This window comes from Pseudophryne corroboree, chromosome 6 (assembly GCF_028390025.1).
Source record: "Pseudophryne corroboree isolate aPseCor3 chromosome 6, aPseCor3.hap2, whole genome shotgun sequence".
NCBI classification, from domain to species: Eukaryota; Metazoa; Chordata; class Amphibia; order Anura; family Myobatrachidae; genus Pseudophryne; species Pseudophryne corroboree.
In genome coordinates, this window is record NC_086449.1 from 164,256,940 (window position 1) to 164,280,892 (window position 23,953).

The 23,953-nt window shown below is 44.9% G+C and overlaps 1 protein-coding gene across 3 annotated transcripts in view; it reads left to right on the forward strand.

The window, feature by feature from the left end:
• Positions 1-23,953, forward strand: part of GMCL1 (germ cell-less 1, spermatogenesis associated) — a 458,077-nt gene that overhangs the window by 407,922 nt on the left and 26,202 nt on the right. For all 3 annotated transcript variants that reach the window (XM_063932081.1, XM_063932080.1, XM_063932079.1), the window contains exons 13-14: positions 13,763-13,908; positions 15,013-15,100. In XM_063932081.1, coding sequence (XP_063788151.1) covers positions 13,763-13,908; positions 15,013-15,100 — 234 coding nt within the window. The remainder of the gene's footprint in view (positions 1-13,762; positions 13,909-15,012; positions 15,101-23,953) is intronic.

Here is a 23,953-nt window from a genome sequence, read left to right on the forward strand (position 1 = left end):
TCAGTTTGCTCATATCTGGCAGCAGTCTACCATGCCTGGGTGCAGAAGCGGTATATCACGGTTATGCATTTGCCTCCAAGGAACACCCACTCTCAAAGGATTTTTTGTACCAGCCCGACTTCAGTGGAAACGAAGGCCAGGGCTTTGCAAGAGGCAGTTCAGAAGTTGCTTCAGTCAGGAGTGATTATTCCAGGTCCTCCTGCACAACGAGGACAAGGTTTTTATTCCAACCTGTTTCTAGTCCAGAAGCCAAATGGGTCATTCCGGCCCATACTCCATCTCAAAGCACTGAACAAGTACATTTGGGTGCCTCTGTTTATTATGGAGACTTTTCGTTCCATTATTTTGGCCATGGAGCGGGAGGATTTTATGGTCTCTGGATATCCAGGATGCTTACCTACATGTTCCTATAGTACTGTCCCATCAGTGCTATCTTAGGTTTGCTATCCTCCAGCATAATTTTCAGTTTCAGGCCCTACCTTTTGGACTGGCCACAGCTCCCAGAGTATTCACCAAAATTATGGTGGTGATGGCATTTTATCTCCTTCAGCAGGGAATAAGGATTTTTCCATACCTCAACGCCTTATTAATCCTGGCACAGTCTCAGGAATTGCTTCAGTGTCATCTGCAACGGACAATAGCTTGTTTACAGAGACACGGTTGACTCATAAATTGGGCAAAGTCGTCCCTGGTTCCGTCACAAAGGATGACTTATTTGGGGGCTGTGCTGGATTCAGGTCTTCAGAGAGTATTTCTTTCTCTGAACAAAATATCCAAGATTCAGTCATGGATTCAGGAGCTGCTGCACAGTCAAAGGGTATCCATTCACGCTGCACTCCGTGTGATGGGGTTGATGGTGTCGACATTCGACATGGTGGAGTATGCTCCTTTCCATTCAAGGCCTCTGCAACGTCTGGTTCTTTCCAAATGGAATGGTTGTCATCAGACAATAAAAATACAGACTATGGTCCTTCCTCTGGGAGTAAGGAGGTCACTAGCATGGTGGCTACAGACATCCCATCTGGACAAAGGGGAGACCCTTTTGGATATCAGATTGGGAAATTCTGACAACAGATGCCAGTCTTCAGGGTTGGAGAGCAGTGTCAGGAAGGAGTTGCTTCTAGGGGCAGTGGACCAAGGAAGAGAGTTGCCTGCCAATAAATATATTGGAACTTCGGGCCATATACATGGCTCTTACTCAGGCAAAGGACATCCTTCAGAGTAAACCAGTCCAAATCCGCTCGGACAATGCAACGGCAGTGGCGTACCTCAACCATCAGGGAGGAACTTGCTGCCAGAATGCAATGAAGGAGGTAGGTCACATATTAAAGTGGGCAGCACTTCATCTTCCAGCCTTGTCTGCAGTGTTCATTCCGGGAGTCCTAAATTGGGAAGCAGATTTTCTCAGTCGACATGCCATTCATGCAAACCAATAGGCTTTACACCTGGAGGTCTTCCAAATTCTGGTAGACAAGTGGGGGCTACCGGAAATAGATCTCATGGCGTCACACCTGAACAACAAAGTTCCTGCATACGGGTCAAGAACAAAGGATCCCAGAGCGATCTTTGTGGATGCCCTGTCAGTGAGATGAGACTTTCATCTAGATTATGTGTTTCCTCCCATCATCCTGTTACCCAGGGTAATGCGAAAGTTAAAACCGGGAAATGTCACTGTGATACTAATAGCTCCGGCTTGCCCCAGAAGACATTGGTACACAGATCTGCAGAGGTTGTCGATGGATGCTCCATTCCTACTCCCTCAACGTCCGGATCTACTGTCCCAGAGTCCTTGCTATCACAAGTACTTGGATCGACTGTCTTTGATGGCGTTGCTCTTGAGACTTCCATCCTGAAAGCAAGAGGATTCTCGCTTATACAAACTGTGCTCAGAGCAAGGAAACCTTCCACAGCTAGCATTTATCACCGAATATAGCAAACCTATATTCAATGGTGCTGTGACCGGAAATTTGATCTAGGGCGTTCAGGGTCTCCAGAATCCTGGCATTCCTTCAGGCAGGAATGGACAGAGGTCTACTAGTGGCTTCCTTGAGAGTACAAGTGTCAGCATTAACTGTATGATTCCAAAAGAAAATTGCTAACCTACAGGATGTGCGCACTTTTTTTCCAGGGAATGCTGCACATTCAGACTCCTTTTGTTCCTCCTACAGTGCCTTGGGACTTAAGTTTAGTCCTAAAGGCTCTTCAAGTTGTCCCATTTGAACCACTTAAACGAGTGTATCTTAAATGATTGACCGCTAAAGTTCTCTTTCTGCTGGCTATTGCTTCAGCTAGAAGAGTTTCATATTTAAGGGCGTTATGTCGTCCTCCTTTTCTGATTTTTTTTGTTTTTGTTTTTTTATCCAGATAAAGCGGTTCTCAGAACTAAATCTGGGTATCTTCTTAAGGTGGTGTCTAAATTCCACTTTAACGAAGAAATTGTAGTTCCGGCCTTCCAGGGGCCGGACCTTTCTGCGGGAGATGCATCGTTGGACGTAGTCCGTGCCTTAAGAATCTACGTGGATCGTACCAGTGCGATCAGAAAGACAGACACTCTCTTCATTCTCTACGGATTTCACAATAGAGGAAGGCCTGCTGACAAGCAGACACTGGCGAGGTGTCTTTGGATGACAGTTTCAGAAGCATATTCTCAAGCTGAACTCCCTGTTCCCGACTAATGTCTCTGCTCACTCGACTCGAAAAGTAGGTCCATCATGGGCAGCACAATGTGGTGCTTCTGCAGAACAGATATGTAAGGCAGCCACATGGTCTTCCATTAATATATTTATTAGACATAATGCCTTTGATACCTTTGCCTCTCAGGACGCTGAATTCGGGCGAAGGATTCTCCTGTCCAACCAGGAGCGTCCCCACCACTAAATTGCTTTGGGACTTTCCAATGTTATCCTGTGGATAACCTGTGGACCCTGCCGGAGAAATATGTATATGGTAAGAACTTACCGTTGATAACGGTATTTCTCCTAAGTCCACAGGATCCACAAGGATCCCACCCTGACGCACCCGATTTGAGGATCCTTTCAATTCACTAACATCTTCCTTCTTGTACTGAAGGGTGTGCATGTGTGTTCTTCTCGCCTGATTACGGCTCTCTATGATGCTCCTGCCTTGAGCTTTGGGAAAAACAACTGATTTGCCTGAGCCAGGAGGCAGGGATATATGGACTAGCACGTTGCATGCTGGGAGGCCAAAAGCTTTGACCGATTGGTGCAAATCCGCTGTCGTGTCATCATATCCCAATGCTATCCTGTGGACTTAGAGGAAATACCGTTATCAACGGTAAGTTCTTACCATAACGTATATTTTTCGCTTTTATTAAAAGGGGTTTTATTTTATTTATTTTTTTAAATTTATTTAATAAACTAGTATTTGACATATTAGCTATGGTTCGATCCAGAGTGCACTTGATCAGTGCTGACTGACTCACCCTTGCGTCCCATATGATGTCACCATTGACATATTCCAGTATTTGTGACCATGGTGGAAGTCCATGTGTCCCAATTTCAGCTATACATAGCATTTACTCATCACTGTGAATAGAGAGTCAGGTGTATATTTACTAAGGTGCGGGTTTATGGAAGTGGAGGTATTAGCCGTAGCAACCAATCAGATTCTAGTTATCATTTATCTAGCACCTTAAGCTTCTACAAGTTAATAGCTAGAATCTGACTGGTTGCTATGGGTAACATATCCACTTCTATAAGCCCACACCTTAGTATCCACTTCTATAAGCCCGCACCGGAGTCCAACGACAGTTGGACTCCGTGCATAAGACTGCGCACTATGATAAGCAGACTTAAGTTTACATCTTCTCTGCCCAAAGACCCACAGTTTCAGACATACTTGCAGTCACCTGACAAACGTGCCTTTTCAGTTTCATTTCTGTGATGTCTGATGAAATAGGACATTTCGCAAACAGTCTAGATTTAGTGATCTTTAAGAAACAAACATTTTTTTTCCAATTTTTCAAAGTTCAGCATTGCTTGTTATAAAGTTTATTTTACAGCTGGTAGAAAATGTACAGACTGGATGGGACAAGACGTCTAGTGTTATATTCTAAGTTTATGGGTCAATTATCAGGGTATTGATTTGTAAAGAAGATAAATGGGTGACGCACAGAGCAGCTGACTTAAATAGGTCACTGAGGTTGTATATACTTGTCTGACTTCTCTGCTCATATTGATTAGTCTCTGACGGAAGACGCTAGGCTTGCAAGTGGTGTGTTAAGTATCTAATTCACTAAACTTAAAGAAACAAACCTCATGTAGTCTGTAAGCTTGCAAGCAGGGCCCTCTTACTACTGTGCCTGTTATTACTAAATAAAGTGTGGTGTGGATTCCGCACAGGATACTCCTGCTGTACTCTTCTCTGTCTGAAGCATGTATAGAGTATGGGAGGTATTTACAAGTAGTGACCAACTAAATATGAATAATTAACCAATAATATAGTTATTGTCAAATATTGGTGTTGATGGTGCTCCCTAGATAGAGTACTAGAGTGGTACAGAATAGAGGACTTTGTTAGGGGCACACATAATGCAAGATGCCTGAAGTTAAAATTTAACCTGTATTCTTATATAGTAAAATAGAGGTGAAAAAGTACATTTTGTATCGATAGAGGTTGTATGAGAAATATAATGGCTACTAACGTATGTCAAATTGCACAGCAGTCAATAGTATTTTGTTTATTAATAAAATAACAAGTCTTGTGTGTATTCTGGAATATTAAATAAACAATCTGGAAATAGTATCTGGTTACACAGAATATTATGGTGAAATATGTATTTCTAGTTTATGGTAAATGTTTTTGTACATTTATCCTGTACATTAATGTCATGTATAATGGAAAATAATGTTATAAGCTTGTATTGAAAAGTTCCAATCCACTTTCACAGTTAAAGTAAGTATGCATATAGTAATTATCTCTCATTCACACAAGGGACAAGGAAATAAATTACTTGCCAAGAGAATAGCTATTGTAAAGGGAAGGGGTATGATAAGGTATACCGGCATTTGGGTAAGTATGCCTACCCTCCCCCTCAACCCTAACCTTCCCACAGCCTAACCCTAACCCTCTTTTCCCTGGAGCCTAACCCTAACTTCCCAGCGTTGGCATTCCAAGTGATGTTGGAATCACGTGTCGGGATTCCGGTGCCGGGATTTAGAGCATCGGCTCCTGACCGCATCCCATTGTGAAGTATATATTACTTCCACTATTTATTATGTCTTTATAATTCTATTTTTCCTAAGAGAAAGCAAATTGGATCAACATAGCAGAATTGATCTAGATAAATCAAGCAAATTCCTGCCACAGTATGAGTGTCCTTAATGACAGTCAATAGAGAGAACATTGGAGCAATTTCCAATCAATTTTTGTTTCAACACATTGTCATGCATCAAGTAAAAGTGGTCTTTCTCTATGTGCTAAGGAGCTGTATAAATCAATGAATTTGGATACTATTTTTATAAGGTTTTTTTTTTTTTTAGTCTAGTTACAAACCTTTGCATGTGCTGTTTGGAAATTGATTCTATTTTATCCCTATTGACGGTCATTAAGGACACTCACACTGTGGCCGGAATTTGCTTGTTTTATCTAGAGCAATACTTCTATGTTTATCCAATTTACTTTCACTTAGGAAAGACAGAATTATAAATACAGTATATAGGGGTGTGTGGCCTGACGGCTGAGGAGAGAGGCTGCAGATTCCCTGAGCTCCCGGATCCTTCCCTATTAAAATACTCTCCCTATCTGCCCCTTTGCCTCATCCACGTCCCTTCTACCCTTGCTCATCACTTGCGGTGGACAGGTTTGTGCTGCGGAGCAGGGGAGTGTTGCAGAACACTCCTGCAGGTTGCGGCCTACCTCCACTCTGCAGCCGGGACCTCGATTTTCCGGCCTGCCCGGGGGGGCGAACCAGGAGACCCGAATTCAGCGGACGCCTGCTGCGGTGACATCCCTGGAGTGGACATCGGTACTGCCTGACCCACTGCCTGTCGCTGGGACCCCCGTGCTCTCGGCAGAGACGCCCGCACGCGCAACGGCCCGCTCACCTTCACTGCGGTGGCCAGGGCCTTGACGACGGACGGAGGCTGCTGCGGAGGCTTGTCTGCGCTGCTGGCGGGGCGGACACTCTCTCCCGCCTGTGCGCAGCTTCCCACCTCTGGAACGGCATCCCCTGCGGGCGACCGACGGCCGGGTACTCCACCTCAGGTAACGGCCGGGCCGCGTGTGACTGGCCGGCGGCGCCCATCTTGCAGTTGGCACCGCTCGGCCCCCGAGTCTTCCACGGCCCGTAGCGCGGACCCACAGAGCTCACCTGACCAGGCTCTTATCCCTTACTCCCCCATTGGGAGGCCTCCCCCCTCTTGCTGGTGGCTGACCGCTGAAACACCCCCGTGGAAGCTGGTATTATAGAAGTCCTGTGGCCATCTTGGGGTTGGCGCCTTACATGCCCTGCATCACTACAGTCCTTTCCACTATTAGGTGCCCTGACTCTGTTGGTCGGCAGCTGCTCACCCCCTGTGACCCCGGAGCAGCGCACAGACACACCAGTATCACATAGGGGCTCACTGCATTGTGGGCCTAGCGGACTGCCTGCTGTCTGGGAGCGGAGAGCTGCGGTCATCATTTGCTCTGCGCCCAGCCTCCATCTTCTGTTTCTACTGCAATATCTGTGTAACAGCAAAGGAGGGATTTTTTCTAATTTACCTGCTATCTGCAAATATATGATGTTGGGCCGCCCCTCCGGGGCCATACGGGCTTACTGTGCCTACTGTTTCTTCTTTGCAAGTTTAATCCCTCACTGATGTCCGGCTAGCCACATCGATTCTGGAGGCTATGTGCCGGTGCTTGCCCTGAAGGGATGCTGCTCTAATCACACATCACTAGTCTGGAAGCTTCACTGATATAACTTGGGCACCTCATGGTGAGAGGTAAAAGAGGATCTCAAGGGAGAGGGAGGAAGTCGCAAAAGGTCACTCCGCTACGTGCAATGGATACTCCGCCTTCTGCTGACATGAGGCAATTTCTCCTTCCACAGGGCTCCGCCCCCGCGGGAGATATTTCTTCGCCTTCGACCCCACGACTCTCGCCAGTCTCGGACTCTGCTTCTCAAGCGGGTGCCCTCGGGGCAGACCAACACACTGCGACAGATCCGGGAAGCCTCTCTCAGATTCTGAACCTTCTTCAGGCCCTGCCAACAAAACAGGACTTTGAGCATTTGGAGGGTAGGGTCAGAGAAACAGTCCGCTCGGAAATTGCCGCTGTTCAGTCGGAGATATCGCACATTGGATTCCGCCTGACCTCGCTGGAAGGATTCTCTTCGGACATGGCAGCGGCTCACAATGCCCTTAGAGCCACGGTTATCAAACAGGCGTCTAACCTCCAGCAGCTTCAAGACCGTGTAGAAGATTTAGATAACCGTGGAAGGAGAAACAATTTGAGGGTTCTGGGGGTCTCGGAGGACGTCTCACCCAACTGCCTTATCGACTTTTTCACGACTGTTTTTGATGAACTCTTGGGCAGGGATTCTGCTTCTACGATTGAGTTTGATGGGGCCCATCGAGCCCTGAGACCCAGAGGCGCACCATCTGATCACCCTCGCGACATAATCTGTCGCCTACACTACTATACAGAAAAGGAGGAAATCCTTCGTAAAACTCGTCGCATGGACGTGATAGAGACTGCATCTCATAGAATCCAGATCTTCCAGAACCTATCGTGGTTGACCCTTCAAAAGCGCAGGGCTCTACACCCACTCACGGCAGAGCTCCGGAATCAGGAATTAAATATAGATGGAGTTTCCTTTTGGTCTGCAGGTCACGCATAATGGGAAGCAGTACTCCCTTACAGATCCCTCCGATTTACCCTCTTTCTGTCGAGAGCTTGGAGTGCCTCTGGTCGCTCTCCGGGATTGGCAGGAGCCCCTGGCCCGCAGTGTTCCACCGGAACTTTCTCACCCTGATGGCGACTGGCACCTCGTCCACCATAACCCAAACCCCCCCCCCCCCCCCAGGGAACGGCGCTCCCTCACGCAGTCTGTGATGAAATGAGGATACTCTTCTGATTTAGAACATTTGTTTGTGTATATTCGACTGTCTCTTGTTCATGTTTAAAAGGTAACCTGCCGAGTCGAGGGATTTCCTTGCGGCGACGTGCGTACTCCCTTGTTGGGGTTGTGCTCGCGGCATGGAAATCGTACTGGATTTGGCGAGTGTTCACTCGACTTGCTTGAGGTGAAGGATGTTGCTGCGTATTATATATTGTTCTTGAAATGCTACATTGCTGTGTGCTTGAACTCTTAATATCATTTCTGACTGTTATATTAAAGTCCCTGTTGGGGCTGGGATCGGCACCGACCCCCGGTTCGCCCCCGCACCGCCCGAGTATTCTTGGTCTCCGACGCGATAGTCGCGTCCGGGCTCCCAAGTGGCGGTAGTGTTTTCTATTTCTATAATCATAGTTCGAATTGTCTATAGAATGTTTTCTTTTTTTTGTTACTGCATTAGGTTCTTTGTGCAATCTTCTAATGTACTGTTTGATTCAGTTTCTCTCTTTCTTGTCTTTCCCCTCCCTCCCCCAATGTGTGGCCCTTAGCTTCGGAAATTGTTCTGCCTTCCTTGCCGGACTCCGTATTGCTCTCTGCTCTCTAGACTATGGCGGCTGACCTTAAAACGACAGCTATAAAAATTTTCTCCCTCAACATGAAGGGTCTGAATATCCCAGAGAAGCGCTCAAGGGTGCTTCGTGACCTTTTTGCCTTCAGGGCTGACGTTGCCTTCTTACAGGAAACGCACTTTAAATTGGACGTAGCCCCGGTTCTTAAAGACCGTAATTACCCACATTCCTTTTACAACAACAACAGCAAGGGTAAATATTTGGGTGTTGCTATATTGCTCTCCAAACGCCTACCCTTTCAAGAATTAACATCTATGTATTTAGAGGAGGGCAGAACACTCCTGGTAAAGTGTAAATTGTTTGACCAGTGGTATACATTTATAAACATATGGCCCCAATCAATCACAGCCGAGTTTTCTAGTGACAGCTCTGAATCGGGTTGCACCTTTGATTGAGTTCTTGGAGGCGACCTCAATTGGTCTCTCCAGCCGGAGGTGGACATCTCCGGATCACCGGCTAGACCATCCCTAGCCTCACATCGTAGAGTGCTACGTTTTCTCCATGACCACCAGCTGATTGACACGTGGAGGTTCCAACATTCCGGGGATAGGGACTACACATTCTATTCCAGGCCACACGACACTTACTCTAGGCTCGACTATCTCCTCTTGCCCCATAGATTTCTGCATTTAGTAAGGGATACTGATATAGGTTTAATCACTTGGTCAGACCATGCTCCCGTCTCCCTGACCCTGGAGACATCCTATCCGCACTCCAAACAGTGTACTTGGCGGTTGAACGACCATATTCTAACGGACACGCGGTTTCAACCCCAGCTGCTTGACACAATAGAGGATTACTTTAAAACAAATGAGACACCAGACGTTTCCCGGGTCACGGTGTGGGAGGCGCACAAGTGTATCCTGCGGGGGAAGCTTATACAGCTAGGCTCAATGCTGAAAAAAGAAAAGCTTGGGGAAAAAAACTGCTTTACTTCAGCGGTTGAGGGACTTGGAGACAATACATAAGGCAGGCCCGTCTCCATCGGTGCTGACCGCACTGAACGAGATGAGAGCAGCTCTCAATGCTTTATTGTTTGAGGATATCAAGAGGGATTATAAGCTATGTAAAAATCGCTTTGTTCAATGGGGCAATAAACCGGGGAAGCTTCTGGCTAGGGCGCTCTGCGCACAGAGGGCCACTCTATTCATCCAGTCGATACAGGATGCAACGGGGACCCGTCGCATCCTCACAAAAGATATTGCTGATGCATTCCACTCCTATTATACTAACTTATATAACCTCCATGAATCTAGACCCCCTGGGTCTTTGTTGATTACTCGGGATTTGGTGGAGGGGTACCTCTGTGATGCGGGGCTCCCAAGAATATCGGAAGACGATAGCGCATGGCTAGACTCCCCGTTCTCTCTCCCAGAACTGGAACAGGCTCTCAAGGAGACTCCTTCTGGTAAGAGTCTGGGTCCTGATGGATATACCATCTCTTACTATAAACTGTTTAAGGATTCCCTTTTACCTAAGATGCTAATGGCGTTTAACGAGGTCTCTGATAGTCGTGGTTTTTCCCCTCAATCACTAGAGGCCTTCATCACAGTAATACCGAAAGCAGGGAAAGACGCGGCCCAGTGTGCCAGTTACCGCCCAATATCACTCCTTAATACTGACATCAAACTGTTTGCTAAGCTTATAGCAAACAGATTGAAGCGACTGCTCCCCAATATTATACACTCAGACCAAGTAGGTTTCATACCTGGGAGGGAAGCTCGAGACAACACAACGAAAATTGTCGACCTGATACATTTAGCCTCGCATAGCCATAACCCGATGGTGGTGCTTTCAACTGACGCCGAGAAGACTTTCGACAGGGTAACCTGGATATTTATGGAGGGGGTCCTGCGACACTTGGGGTTGGGTCCCGTCAGCCTGAGCCGTATTCTGGCGTTATATAACTTGCCGACTGCAAGGATCAAAATTAATGGAGACTTGTCCCGCCCAGTCTTGATTAGGAACGGTACAAGACAAGGGTGCCCCCTTTCGCCCCTCATCTTTATTCTTTGTATGGAGGCTCTGGCGGGATCCATTCGGTTGAATCCGAACATTACGGGACTCATGGTGGGGGGCAGAGAATATAAACTGGCGCTGTTTGCGGATGATCTGTTAGCTATCATGTCCAACCCGGTGGTATCCGTGCCCAACTTGATGTCCGAATTGGATAGATATGGCTCCCTGTCGAACCTTAAAATTAACCTCTCAAAGTCAGTGGCGGTGACTGTATCAGTACCCTCACCAGCCGTAGATGGTCTTAAACATTCTTTCCATTTTCATTGGCATCCCTCTAGCTTTAAATATCTTGGGGTCATAATAAATTAGGACCTATCACGCCTTTTTGATGACAATTTTAAAAAACTACTAGCCACACTTCGCTCCGTGTTTCGGGACTGGGGTAACAGGAGACTGTCCTGGCTGGGGAGACTTAGTGTGATTAAAATGAACGTTTTGCCCAGAGTCCTTTATCTCCTCCAGGCACTCCCGGTCTTCATTCCTAAAACTTGGTTCAGAGACCTACACAATTTGGTTAGGGAATTTGTTTGGGGGAACAAGAAACCTCGTTTCCAACATGCCATACTTTTCCGCCGTACACATGTGGGTGGACTTCAACTACCACATTTCACTTTGTATTATGATGCCATTGTTCTCCATAGGATTATGGAATGGTCCCGCCCTCAGGACACAAAACAATGGGTGCATATCGAAGAGGCAGCGTTACCTGCTCCCATTGCTTACTACCCGTGGCTCTCGAAGGTACCAATCATTCACCATCCCACCATTGGCCCTACACTCTCACGTTGGAACAGACTTAGAGTTAACCCGTACATTTCCTCCAAATTCTCTCCCCTGACTCCATTGCTTTACAACCCAGATTTCCCGCCGGCAATCTCGGGCCGGGGGTTTGACTCCTGGAAATTAGGCGGGGCGGTGCGTGTTGGCCAGCTGGTGGAGCGTGGAGAGATGATTCCTTTCCCTTCATTGCAGGCGAAGTGGAATCTCCCTCCGTCGGAGATTTGAAAATACCTCCAGCTGAAACACTTCACCCTAGGGAGTAAGGTCCGCCCAAACCTGACCAGACCCTTGATGATTTTTGAGACTATGTGCTCAGACCCATCTCGCCCGTTGCACTTTCTATCTAAATGTTATAGTTTTTTGGTCGTGAATAAATTCCCTGATCTCCCTAAGTATATCAGAGACTGGAGCCATGACTTACAGATTGAGTTGTCAGAGGAGGACTGGGTAAAGAGCTTCCAAACCACCTTTGCAAGTTCATCTAGTTATTTAGTCCTCGAAACGCAATTCAAAGTCTTATCCCGGTGGTACAGGTGCCCCCTAACATTGGCTAAAATGTTCCCTGAAGTACCAGATACATGCTGGAGATGTAACAATGATACGGGATCCCCGATGCACATCTGGTGGGACTGTAGTACACTTCGTCCCTTCTGGGACAAAGTTATCGCAATCTCGAAATTGATTGTTGGTTCGGAGGTTCCCTCTGAGCCTGCTTTCTGGCTTCTCAATTTCATAACGTGGCCCCTATCGGTTTACAAAAACTCTTTACTAAAGTTTCTTAAAAGCGCCGCAAAAGCGGTTATTCCGGTTCGCTGGCGATCCACTGAACCGCCCACTGTGAGGGACTGGGTCACCAGAATAGACTGGTATATGTCTATGGAGGAATTGAGGAGATTCACGTCCATTTGGTCCCCTTGGTTGGAATTCAAGTCCTCACAAGCATTCCCAACACTCGTAACTTGACCCCGAGCTCTTCACAGGGACCTTTATTTCTTATTTCCGATTTTTAAACTGCCTTACTCTTAACTAGAGCTAGGAGATGACACTTTCGTTCTTAGGTCCGAGCGGACATTGATAGGTACACATTGCCCTTCCCCTCCCCTCCCCTGATTCTCTCTTTCTTCTATTCTGCTTTTTTTTTCTGTCTCCTTTTCTCTTTGTATATTCACATGTTGTGAAACGCTTTGTTTTAGACAGCTTAATACCAGCAATGTCTGATTTGATTGGGCATTTGTTACATCTATTTAGATATCGAGTTTAAAATAATGGCCGTAGTAACTGGGTTTATCTATCATCGCTCGTAACCATGGGTTTGTGCTTCCCTGTAACTCTAAATCGAATGGTGTTTGTTGTCTCCCATCTTCTGTTATTCTGTTATAAAACAATAAACATTTATTGGGAAAAAAAAATAAATACAGTATATAATACATAGTGGAATTGATATATACTTTTACAATAGCTATTTCCTTGGCTACATACTCCTTTATGTTTTTCCTGTTCCCTAGTGTGCTGTGTTAATGAGATAACTACAAAAGTGGATTGGAGCTTTTTCATACAGGAATTTAACATTGTTTCCTTTGTTCATTCCATTAAGGTACAGGATAAATGTTCCATAAACCAGAAAGACAAATTTCACCGTAATATCCTGTGAAACCAGACACTTTCCTGATTATTGTTCATTTAATATTATAGAATACGCACAAGCCTTGTGATTTTGTGTAACTAAGCAAAATTCTATTGACTTGTGTACAATATATGGCCTAAATGAGTAACTAGTAATTAATTATATTTTTCATACAACATCTGTCTATACAAAAAGTTATTTTTCAGCTCCGTTTTACTATATTAGAATACAAGTTACGTTTTAACTTCACACATCATTTCATCTGGTTAAGAGTGCCCCTAGCAAAGTCATCTTTTCTGTATAGTGTTTTGGGGTAGATGTATTAAGCCTGGAAAAGTGATAAAGCAGTCACTATAGTGACCGCCGGTCACATAACTACATCGCCCTACTTTAGGTCTGTAGAGGGTGACATGATTGTAAACCTGTCCTATCCCACCCTATAATTGCAATGACCATCCCCCCCCTCCTTTTTCAAAGTTCTGCTGTTTCCTGACAAAACAGTGATCACAGTTTATCCAGTACATGCCACTTTAAATTTACATGACAAAAGAGCAATGTGTTCATTCTATATAATAGGCATTCTCTGTTTCCTAAGATTTCCAAAAAGCCACCCATTTCACTTACTTGCCCTTTTCTTCTCTACACCAGTATTGTTGGAGATGGACTGGATTTAACTTTGGTTTTGACTTGCTGGTTACTTACACCAACCGCTACATCATATTTAAGAGAAACACCCTGAATCAGCCGTGCAGTGGCTCAGTCAGTCTGCAGCTGCAGAGAAACATTGCATTCAGGTAAGATGTGCTGCTCCTGCTGTACCCAGCTCTGCATGTAATGCGTGTCTGTATGTAAATGACTGGGAGTGCCACAGAGGGATGTGTAGAATGACTTTACCCATCAAGTCTGCTAGATTTCTGACTATCCTCTTCCTGAATTTGACATAAGCCAAGAGTGCCAAGTGGATTTATATTTTTATTTAAAGCCAAATAAAATACTTTGGAGAATTTCATTTTTTTTCTGGATTTGCCGTAATTTCTCTAATTTTACCAGGTACTCCACCTTTGACAGTATGTCCCTTACCACAACTTGCATACAAAGTTTGGTCTTCTAATTATTTAAAATTAGTATTTTTTTCAGTATTGTGAGTTGTAAAATATTTAGGGGGTATTCATCTCAGCGAGAGATTAAATTGTTAGAGACAAAGTACCAATTCTGTAACTGTCACTGTTCAAACACAGTCTGTTAAATGTAAGGCAGAAGCTGATTGGCTTGGACTTTCTCTCACAATTTTATCCGTCTTCGAGCTTTGATAAATACTCCCCCTTTATATATAATGTACATTTGGGGTTTTAGTTGGTGTACATGCTTGTTTTTTTTACTCCTGCTTGTTTTTTTTTACTCCCGTTGTTCCTCTGGTGTTACATCATCACCTATGTTAAAACTTGTGTTATTTCATGTACTTTACCTCTTTAATCTATAATAAGTGGCTAAAATATCAAATAATGTGGACAGGACTTTGCTGTGTTTCCTATATTTCAGTATAATATTTTATGTTTTGTTACTTATAACAAACTACAACCAGTACTTCATACTCCGATATAACAGTACATACAGTATATTAACTACTATCAACTAGACAGCTCAGACGGGGAGTCTGTAGTCATTGTGCCTAGCAAGTGGACTGGATAAGTCAGACTGAAAATGGTTTGCAATGTCTAGCAATATATGCGTGTATGTGTGTGTGTATGTATGTATATATATATATATATATATATATATATATATATATATATATATATACACTGTATGTGTATGTATGTATGTATGTGTGTATATGTATGTATGTGTGTATATCTGTATATCTATCTTTATAATGTTGTTGCCTACTTTATACACAGATTACGCTTGGTGTCTTTTGATAACAATGGCAAAGTTATCTGCAATAGAACAAGTGGATATCAGATCCTCAGCCTTGAGAAAGATCAGGTATGTGTCAGTACTGTACTTCCTGGATTGTTGGAAATGACCTTGAACTCTAGATGTATGGAGACCATGCTATAAATAGTTATATAGTTGGCGAGCAGAAATCCGCTTTAATGAGAACACCGGGGAAAGGAGCAGAGAGGGCAAACACATCAATGTTACAGTACATCCTTATGGCCTTTTTTTTATTTATTTTTTATTTTTATTTATGTGGGTAATCCGCATTCTTGTTCCCATTTGTGTGTCGCTAGGTCTAGTATATGTCTTATTGAAAGGAATGTAGTTAAACATACAGTTTGTTTAATATGCTGCACATATGTATGTTTAAGGTTTTCTTTCAATTAATTTAAAAAAGTAACTCTCAATGCTCTTGAACAAATATCTATCCATACTGTGTGTATGTATGTATGTATGTATGTATGTATGTGTGTGTATATATATGTGTGTCACTAAAGTGATGAAAAAAGGGACCATCTGTCAGAAGAAACACATACATTTGTCCTGACACAGGACATTTCAATACGGATAAACATAAAGTTACGATAATAAAAACATACAAATATTAACAAGTTATATTCAGTTACAATAACAAAAATTAAAAAAATTTAAAAAGAGAGCACAAAGATAAAATATAACCGTTTTAATAATACATCAGTTAAAAATTACACACATGTAATAGTCATTATACCATACTGTACATTTATTTATACCACAATATGTCCGACCAGTGGATGAAAATCCTAAATTTGGATGTTTATCACTCCAGATGTTAAAGTTCACAGAAAATTGTAGCAGTTATCAAGTTCTTAAAAAGTGATTTGTAGTTATTTAAATGACATTTTCTGAACCATAGTAGAGCCTTATTTAATGTTATGCCCCAGAGTAGTGCCCTAGTTTCTTTTATGAGTAGTGCTTAAGTTCACCCTATGTCACATTTCAGAGCTGCCAGTACACATTATGCCGCAAAGTACCCCCAATTCACATTATGCTCCCCGTTCATATTGTGCCTCATTACAGTGCCCTGGTTCATTTTATATAACATTTAAATAATAATAATAATAATTTTATTTATATAGCGCTCTTTCTCCAACAGGACTCAAGGCGCTTTACAGACATCAAAAACAGTACACATGATACAGAGGATTTGAGTAATACAACAATAGATAAGCAACACAGACATAAAAGAAAAACCTTAAGCCCACAGAAAGCATAACGCAGGATTGGTGCAGGTATTTTGGGTAATAACTTCCAAGGGTTGTGTATTCCACCCTCACAGGTACCAAGTGCAGCAGCCATCTTGGGCGCTCCGCGTAGGATTACCCAGGGTGGAATAGTCTACCCCTAGAAGAGATGACACAAAATGGGGGTGATTTCAGAGTCCTACAGTTTAGAGTAGGGTTCCAACAAAACCACAAGGTCCATGTATTTTTCATCCCATCCACAAGTGTACCATATGGGGCAGCCATGTTGGGCGCACTTTGGAGGTTACACTGTGGAAGGTGATCCATACAAGGGCCAAGTTCATATATGGGAAAACTGATGCTTATGTAGTAGTATGATGTACCCTGCATGTAGGGCACAATGGAAAGGTGTGCAATCAGATAGATAAATGCCGTCCAGTTCATTTTATACCACCCTACAATGAGCAGGTTCAGGGGCATACCTAGATATGTTAGAGGCCTCAAGGAAAAAGTTTGAAAGGACCCCTACGTACCACCCAATGGCAAAAAATGTAAAGTCAAATTGACAATGTCAGAACCGGGGAGACGAGACGGGGGACAGGTCAGCGGGGATGGGACCATGTGTGGAGACAAGCAGGGACTTAGCGGTGGGGAGCGGCTGTGTGGACGGGTAAGTAGCGGGGAGCAGCTGTCGGGAGCGGCCAAATCCGACAGTCGGTTTTGGCCAGCTCATTGAATAGTGACCTGTGGATCCTTTCCATCGGAAAGGATCTGCAGGTATTGAATATACCCCTAGATCTGCTGCAGACAGAACCAGTTTCAAACAGAACTGATATGCTATGTGTACGTCTCTAGGCTTTAAAGCCCTCCTACAGGAATATGCTCCCGGCCGGGTTCCCTGGTACTTGCAGCAGAGGCGCATCGGTCATCAGGCACACCACTGCTGTTGCTCTCCAGGCTTGCGTGGCTGCACATCAGGGAGGAGGTAAGAGGGTCATCCAGGTGGGACCCGCTGGTTAATCCCGGTCCCAGGAGGCGGACTGTGCCGCTGGCGTGGACACTGTACTGCACAGGGACCCCACTATATCCGCCAGGGCAAGGGAGCACATGTCGGATTTACTAAAATCCATTTGATATAGGCTCCACAGTACCCGGTGGTGAGGACCAGCATAGGGATAAGGTGCTGACCTGTAGCCCCTTCCCCAGCTCCGGGCGCCATCTACTGCTTGTGTTCACGCCCTGTATCTGCATTTCACTCTCCCTCACTCCCTGACAGAGATTTTGGCGCCATCTTAACTAGAGATGAGCGGGTTCGGTTCCTCGGAATCCGAACCCGCCCGAACTTCAGCTTTTTTCTCACGGGTCCGAGCGACTCGGATCCTCCCGCCTTGCTCGGTTAACCCGAGCGCGCCCGAACGTCATCATCCCGCTGTCGGATTCTCGCGAGGCTCGTATTCTATCGCGAGACTCGGATTCTATATAAGGAGCCGCGCGTCGCCGCCATTTTCACACGTGCATTGAGATTGATAGGGAGAGGACGTGGCTGGCGTCCTCTCCGTTTATAGAGAAGAGACTAGAGTAGAGAGAGACACAGTATTTAGTAATTTTGGGGAGCATTAGGAGTACTACTACTTGCTGAAGTGATAGTGTGACTGTGTATATCTGACTTGTGGGGGAGACAGTGGGGAGCAGTTAGAGTCTGAGAGCAGGAGTACATATTTTAACGTACAGTGCACACTTTTGCTGCCAGAGTGCCACACTGCCATTGTGACCACACTGACCACCAGTATATTGTGATTGTCTGCTTAGGAGTACTACTTGCAAGTTGCTGATAGTGTGACCAGTGACCTGACCATCAGTTTAATTAATCACCACCAGTTTAATATATATATATAATTGTATATATATATATATAATTGTAATATACCACCTACCCGTGTTTTTTTTTTTTTTTCTTTCTTCTTGATACATACTACTATAGTAGCTTACTGTAGCAGTCTGCGGTGCTGAGCTGACAGTGTCCAGCAGGTCCGTCATCAGTCATTACATAATAAATATATATACCTGTCCGGCTGCAGTACTAGTGATATTATATATATATATATATATATATATATATATATTAATTTCATCTCATTATCATCCAGTCTACATTAGCAGCAGACACAGTACGGTAGTCCACGGCTGTAGCTACCTCTGTGTCGGCAGTCGCTCGTCCATCCATAATTGTATACCACCTACCCGTGTTTTTTTTTTTTTTCTTTCTTCTTGATACATACTACTATAGTAGCTTACTGTAGCAGTCTGCGGTGCTGAGCTGACAGTGTCCAGCAGGTCCGTCATCAGTCATTACATAATAAATATATATACCTGTCCGGCTGCAGTACTAGTGATATTATATATATATATATATATATATATATATATATATTAATTTCATCTCATTATCATCCAGTCTATATTAGCAGCAGACACAGTACGGTAGTCCACGGCTGTAGCTACCTCTGTGTCGGCAGTCGCTCGTCCATCCATAATTGTATACCACCTACCCGTGGTTTTTTTTTCTTTCTTTCTTCTTGATACATACTACTATAGTAGCTTACTGTAGCAGTCTGCGGTGCTGAGCTGACAGTGTCCAGCAGGTCCGTCATCAGTCATTACATAAATATATATACCTGTCCGGCTGCAGTACTAGTGATATTATATATATATATATATATATATATTAATTTCATCTCATTATCATCCAGTCTATATTAGCAGCAGACACAGTACGGTAGTCCACGGCTGTAGCTACCTCTGTGTCGGCAGTCGCTCGTCCATCCATAATTGTATACCACCTACCCGTGGTTTTTTTTTTTTTCTTTCTTCTTGATACATACTACTATAGTAGCTTACTGTAGCAGTCTGCGGTGCTGAGCTGACAGTGTCCAGCAGGTCCGTCATCAGTCATTACATAATAAATATATATACCTGTCCGGCTGCAGTACTAGTGATATTATATATATATATATATATATATATTAATTTCATCTCATTATCATCCAGTCTATATTAGCAGCAGACACAGTACGGTAGTCCACGGCTGTAGCTACCTCTGTGTCGGCAGTCGCTCGTCCATCCATAAGTATACTAGTATCCATCCATCTCCATTGTTTACCTGAGGTGCCTTTTAGTTGTGCCTATTAAAATATGGAGAACAAAAATGTTGAGGTTCCGAAAATAGGGAAAGATCAAGATCCACTTCCACCTCGTGCTGAAGCTGCTGCCACTAGTCATGGCCGAGACGATGAAATGCCATCAACGTCGTCTGCCAAGGCCGATGCCCAATGTCTTAGTACAGAGCATGTAAAATCCAAAACACCAAATATCAGTAAAAAAAGGACTCCAAAATCTAAAATAAAATTGTCGGAGAAGCGTAAACTTGCCAATATGCCATTTACCACACGGAGTGGCAAGGAACGGCTGAGGCCCTGGCCTATGTTCATGGCTAGTGGTTCAGCTTCACATGAGGATGGAAGCACTCAGCCTCTCGCTAGAAAAATGAAACGACTCAAGCTGGCAAAAGCACAGCAAAGAACTGTGCGTTCTTCGAAATCCCAAATCCACAAGGAGAGTCCAATTGTGTCGGTTGCGATGCCTGACCTTCCCAACACTGGACGTGAAGAGCATGCGCCTTCCACCATTTGCACGCCCCCTGCAAGTGCTGGAAGGAGCACCCGCAGTCCAGTTCCTGATAGTCAGATTGAAGATGTCAGTGTTGAAGTACACCAGGATGAGGAGGATATGGGTGTTGCTGGCGCTGGGGAGGAAATTGACCAGGAGGATTCTGATGGTGAGGTGGTTTGTTTAAGTCAGGCACCCGGGGAGACACCTGTTGTCCGTGGGAGGAATATGGCCGTTGACATGCCTGGTGAAAATACCAAAAAAATCAGCTCTTCGGTGTGGAAGTATTTCAACAGAAATGCGGACAACATTTGTCAAGCCGTGTGTTGCCTTTGTCAAGCTGTAATAAGTAGGGGTAAGGACGTTAACCACCTCGGAACATCCTCCCTTATACGTCACCTGCAGCGCATTCATCATAAGTCAGTGACAAGTTCAAAAACTTTGGGCGGAAGCAGTCCACTGACCAGTAAATCCCTTCCTCTTGTAACCAAGCTCACGCAAACCACCCCACCAACTCCCTCAGTGTCAATTTCCTCCTTCCCCAGGAATGCCAATAGTCCTGCAGGCCATGTCACTGGCAATTCTGACGAGTCCTCTCCTGCCTGGGATTCCTCCGATGCATCCTTGCGTGTAACGCCTACTGCTGCTGGCGCTGCTGTTGTTGCTGCTGGGAGTCGATGGTCATCCCAGAGTGGAAGTCGTAAGCCCACTTTTACTACTTCCACCAAGCAATTGACTGTCCAACAGTCCTTTGCGAGGAAGATGAAATATCACAGCAGTCATCCTGTTGCAAAGCGGATAACTGAGGCCTTGACAACTATGTTGGTGTTAGACGTGCGTCCGGTATCCGCCGTTAGTTCACAGGGAACTAGACAATTTCTTGAGGTAGTGTGCCCCCGTTACCAAATACCATCTAGGGTCCACTTCTCTAGGCAGGCGATACCGAGAATGTACACGGACGTCAGAAAAAGACTCACCAGTGTCCTAAAAAATGCAGTTGTACCCAATGTCCACTTAACCACGGACATGTGGACAAGTGGAGCAGGGCAGGGTCAGGACTATATGACTGTGACAGCCCACTGGGTAGATGTATGGACTCCCGCCGCAAGAACAGCAGCGGCGGCACCAGTAGCAGCATCTCGCAAACGCCAACTCTTTCCTAGGCAGGCTACGCTTTGTATCACCGGTTTCCAGAATACGCACACAGCTGAAAATCTCTTACGGCAACTGAGGAAGATCATCGCGGAATGGCTTACCCCAATTGGACTCTCCTGTGGATTTGTGGCATCGGACAACGCCAGCAATATTGTGTGTGCATTAAATATGGGCAAATTCCAGCACGTCCCATGTTTTGCACATACCTTGAATTTGGTGGTGCAGAATTTTTTTAAAAACGACAGGGGCGTGCAAGAGATGCTGTCGGTGGCCAGAAGAATTGCGGGACACTTTCGGCGTACAGGCACCATGTACAGAAGACTGGAGCAACACCAAAAACGCCTGAACCTGCCCTGCCATCATCTGAAGCAAGAAGTGGTAACGAGGTGGAATTCAACCTTATATATGCTTCAGAGGTTGGAGGAGCAGCAAAAGGCCATTCAAGCCTATACAATTCAGCACGATATAGGAGGTGGAATGCACCTGTCTCAAGCGCAGTGGAGAATGATTTCAACGTTGTGCAAGGTTCTTCTGCCCTTTGAACTTGCCACACGTGAAGTCAGTTCAGACACTGCCAGCCTGAGTCAGGTCATTCCCCTCATCAGGCTTTTGCAGAAGAAGCTGGAGACATTGAAGGAGGAGCTAACACGGAGCGATTCCGCTAGGCATGTGGGACTTGTGGATGGAGCCCTTAATTCGCTTAACAAGGATTCACGGGTGGTCAATCTGTTGAAATCAGAGCACTACATTTTGGCCACCGTGCTCGATCCTAGATTTAAAACCTACCTTGGATCTCTCTTTCCGGCACACACAAGTCTGCTGGGGTTCAAAGACCTGCTGGTGAGAAAATTGTCAAGTCAAGCGGAACGCGACCTGTCAACATCTCCTCCTTCACATTCTCCCGCAACTGGGGGTGCGAGGAAAAGGCTCAGAATTCCGAGCCCACCCGCTGGCGGTGATGCAGGGCAGTCTGGAGCGACTGCTGATGCTGACATCTGGTCCGGACTGAAGGACCTGACAACGATTACGGACATGTCGTCTACTGTCACTGCATATGATTCTCTCCCCATTGAAAGAATGGTGGAGGATTATATGAGTGACCGCATCCAAGTAGGCACGTCAGACAGTCCGTACTTATACTGGCAGGAAAAAGAGGCAATTTGGAGGCCCTTGCACAAACTGGCTTTATTCTACCTAAGTTGCCCTCCCACAAGTGTGTACTCCGAAAGAGTGTTTAGTGCCGCCGCTCACCTTGTCAGCAATCGGCGTACAAGGTTACATCCAGAAAATGTGGAGAAGATGATGTTCATTAAAATGAATTATAATCAATTCCTCTGTGGAGACATTGACCAGCAGCAATTGCCTCCACAAAGTACACAGGGAGCTGAGATGGTGGATTCCAGTGGGGACGAATTGATAATCTGTGAGGAGGGGGATGTACACGGTGATATATCGGAGGATGATGATGAGGTGGACATCTTGCCTCTGTAGAGCCAGTTTGTGCAAGGAGAGATTAATTGCTTCTTTTTTGGTGGGGGTCCAAACCAACCCGTCATTTCAGTCACAGTCGTGTGGCAGACCCTGTCACTGAAATGATGGGTTGGTTAAAGTGTGCATGTCCTGTTTATACAACATAAGGGTGGGTGGGAGGGCCCAAGGACAATTCCATCTTGCACCTCTTTGTTCTTTAATTTTTCTTTGCGTCATGTGCTGTTTGGGGAGTATTTTTTTGGAAGGGCCATCCTGCGTGACACTGCAGTGCCACTCCTAGATGGGCCAGGTGTTTGTGTCGGCCACTAGGGTCGCTTATCTTACTCACACAGCTACCTCATTGCGCCTCTTTTTTTCTTTGCGTCATGTGCTATTTGGGGAGTGTTTTTTGGAAAGGCCATCCTGCGTGACACTGCAGTGCCACTCCTAGATGGGCCAGGTGTTTGTGTCGGCCACTAGGGTCGCTTAGCTTACTCACACAGCTACCTCATTGCGCCTCTTTTTTTTTTGCGTCATGTGCTGTTTGGGGAGTGTTTTTTGGAAGGGCCATCCTGCGTGACACTGCAGTGCCACTCCTAGATGGGCCAGGTGTTTGTGTCGGCCACTAGGGTCGCTTAGCTTAGTCATCCAGCGACCTCGGTGCAAATTTTAGGACTAAAAATAATATTGTGAGGTGTGAGGTATTCAGAATAGACTGAAAATGAGTGGAAATTATGGTTTTTGAGGTTAATAATACTTTGGGATCAAAATGACCCCCAAATTCTATGATTTAAGCTGTTTTTTAGTGTTTTTTGAAAAAAACACCCGAATCCAAAACACACCCGAATCCGACAAAAACAATTCGGTGAGGTTTTGCCAAAACGCGGTCGAACCCAAAACACGGGCGCGGAACCGAACCCAAAACCAAAACCCGAAAAATTTCAAGTGCACATCTCTAATCTTAACTACTAGCTGGGCTGATCTCCGGGACTGCAGGGCTCTGTCTCCTCTGTATAGCCGCCTGCCTCATCAGCGCTGTGCTTTTACAGACACTTAAGTATTGTACATGTCATTTTAGACAGTTTTAGTTAAGAACAAGTGCACTGCTATCTGAATACTTGGTAAAAGTATTCTGTGATATACTGTAAATCCAGTATCTACTGTGCATCTATACTCATACATATTTATATGTAATATTGTTCATATGTAATAACTTCTGCATTTGTACATGTGTCTGAGTGTGCCTGCAGCGTGGGATTCCATTCTCCTGTATCACATATTGCTATCACTATATTCTGTACCCTGAGTGGCTGGGTGCGTCATTGTCCCATATATATATATATATATATATATCCTATCTATCCATATATATATAATATAGACA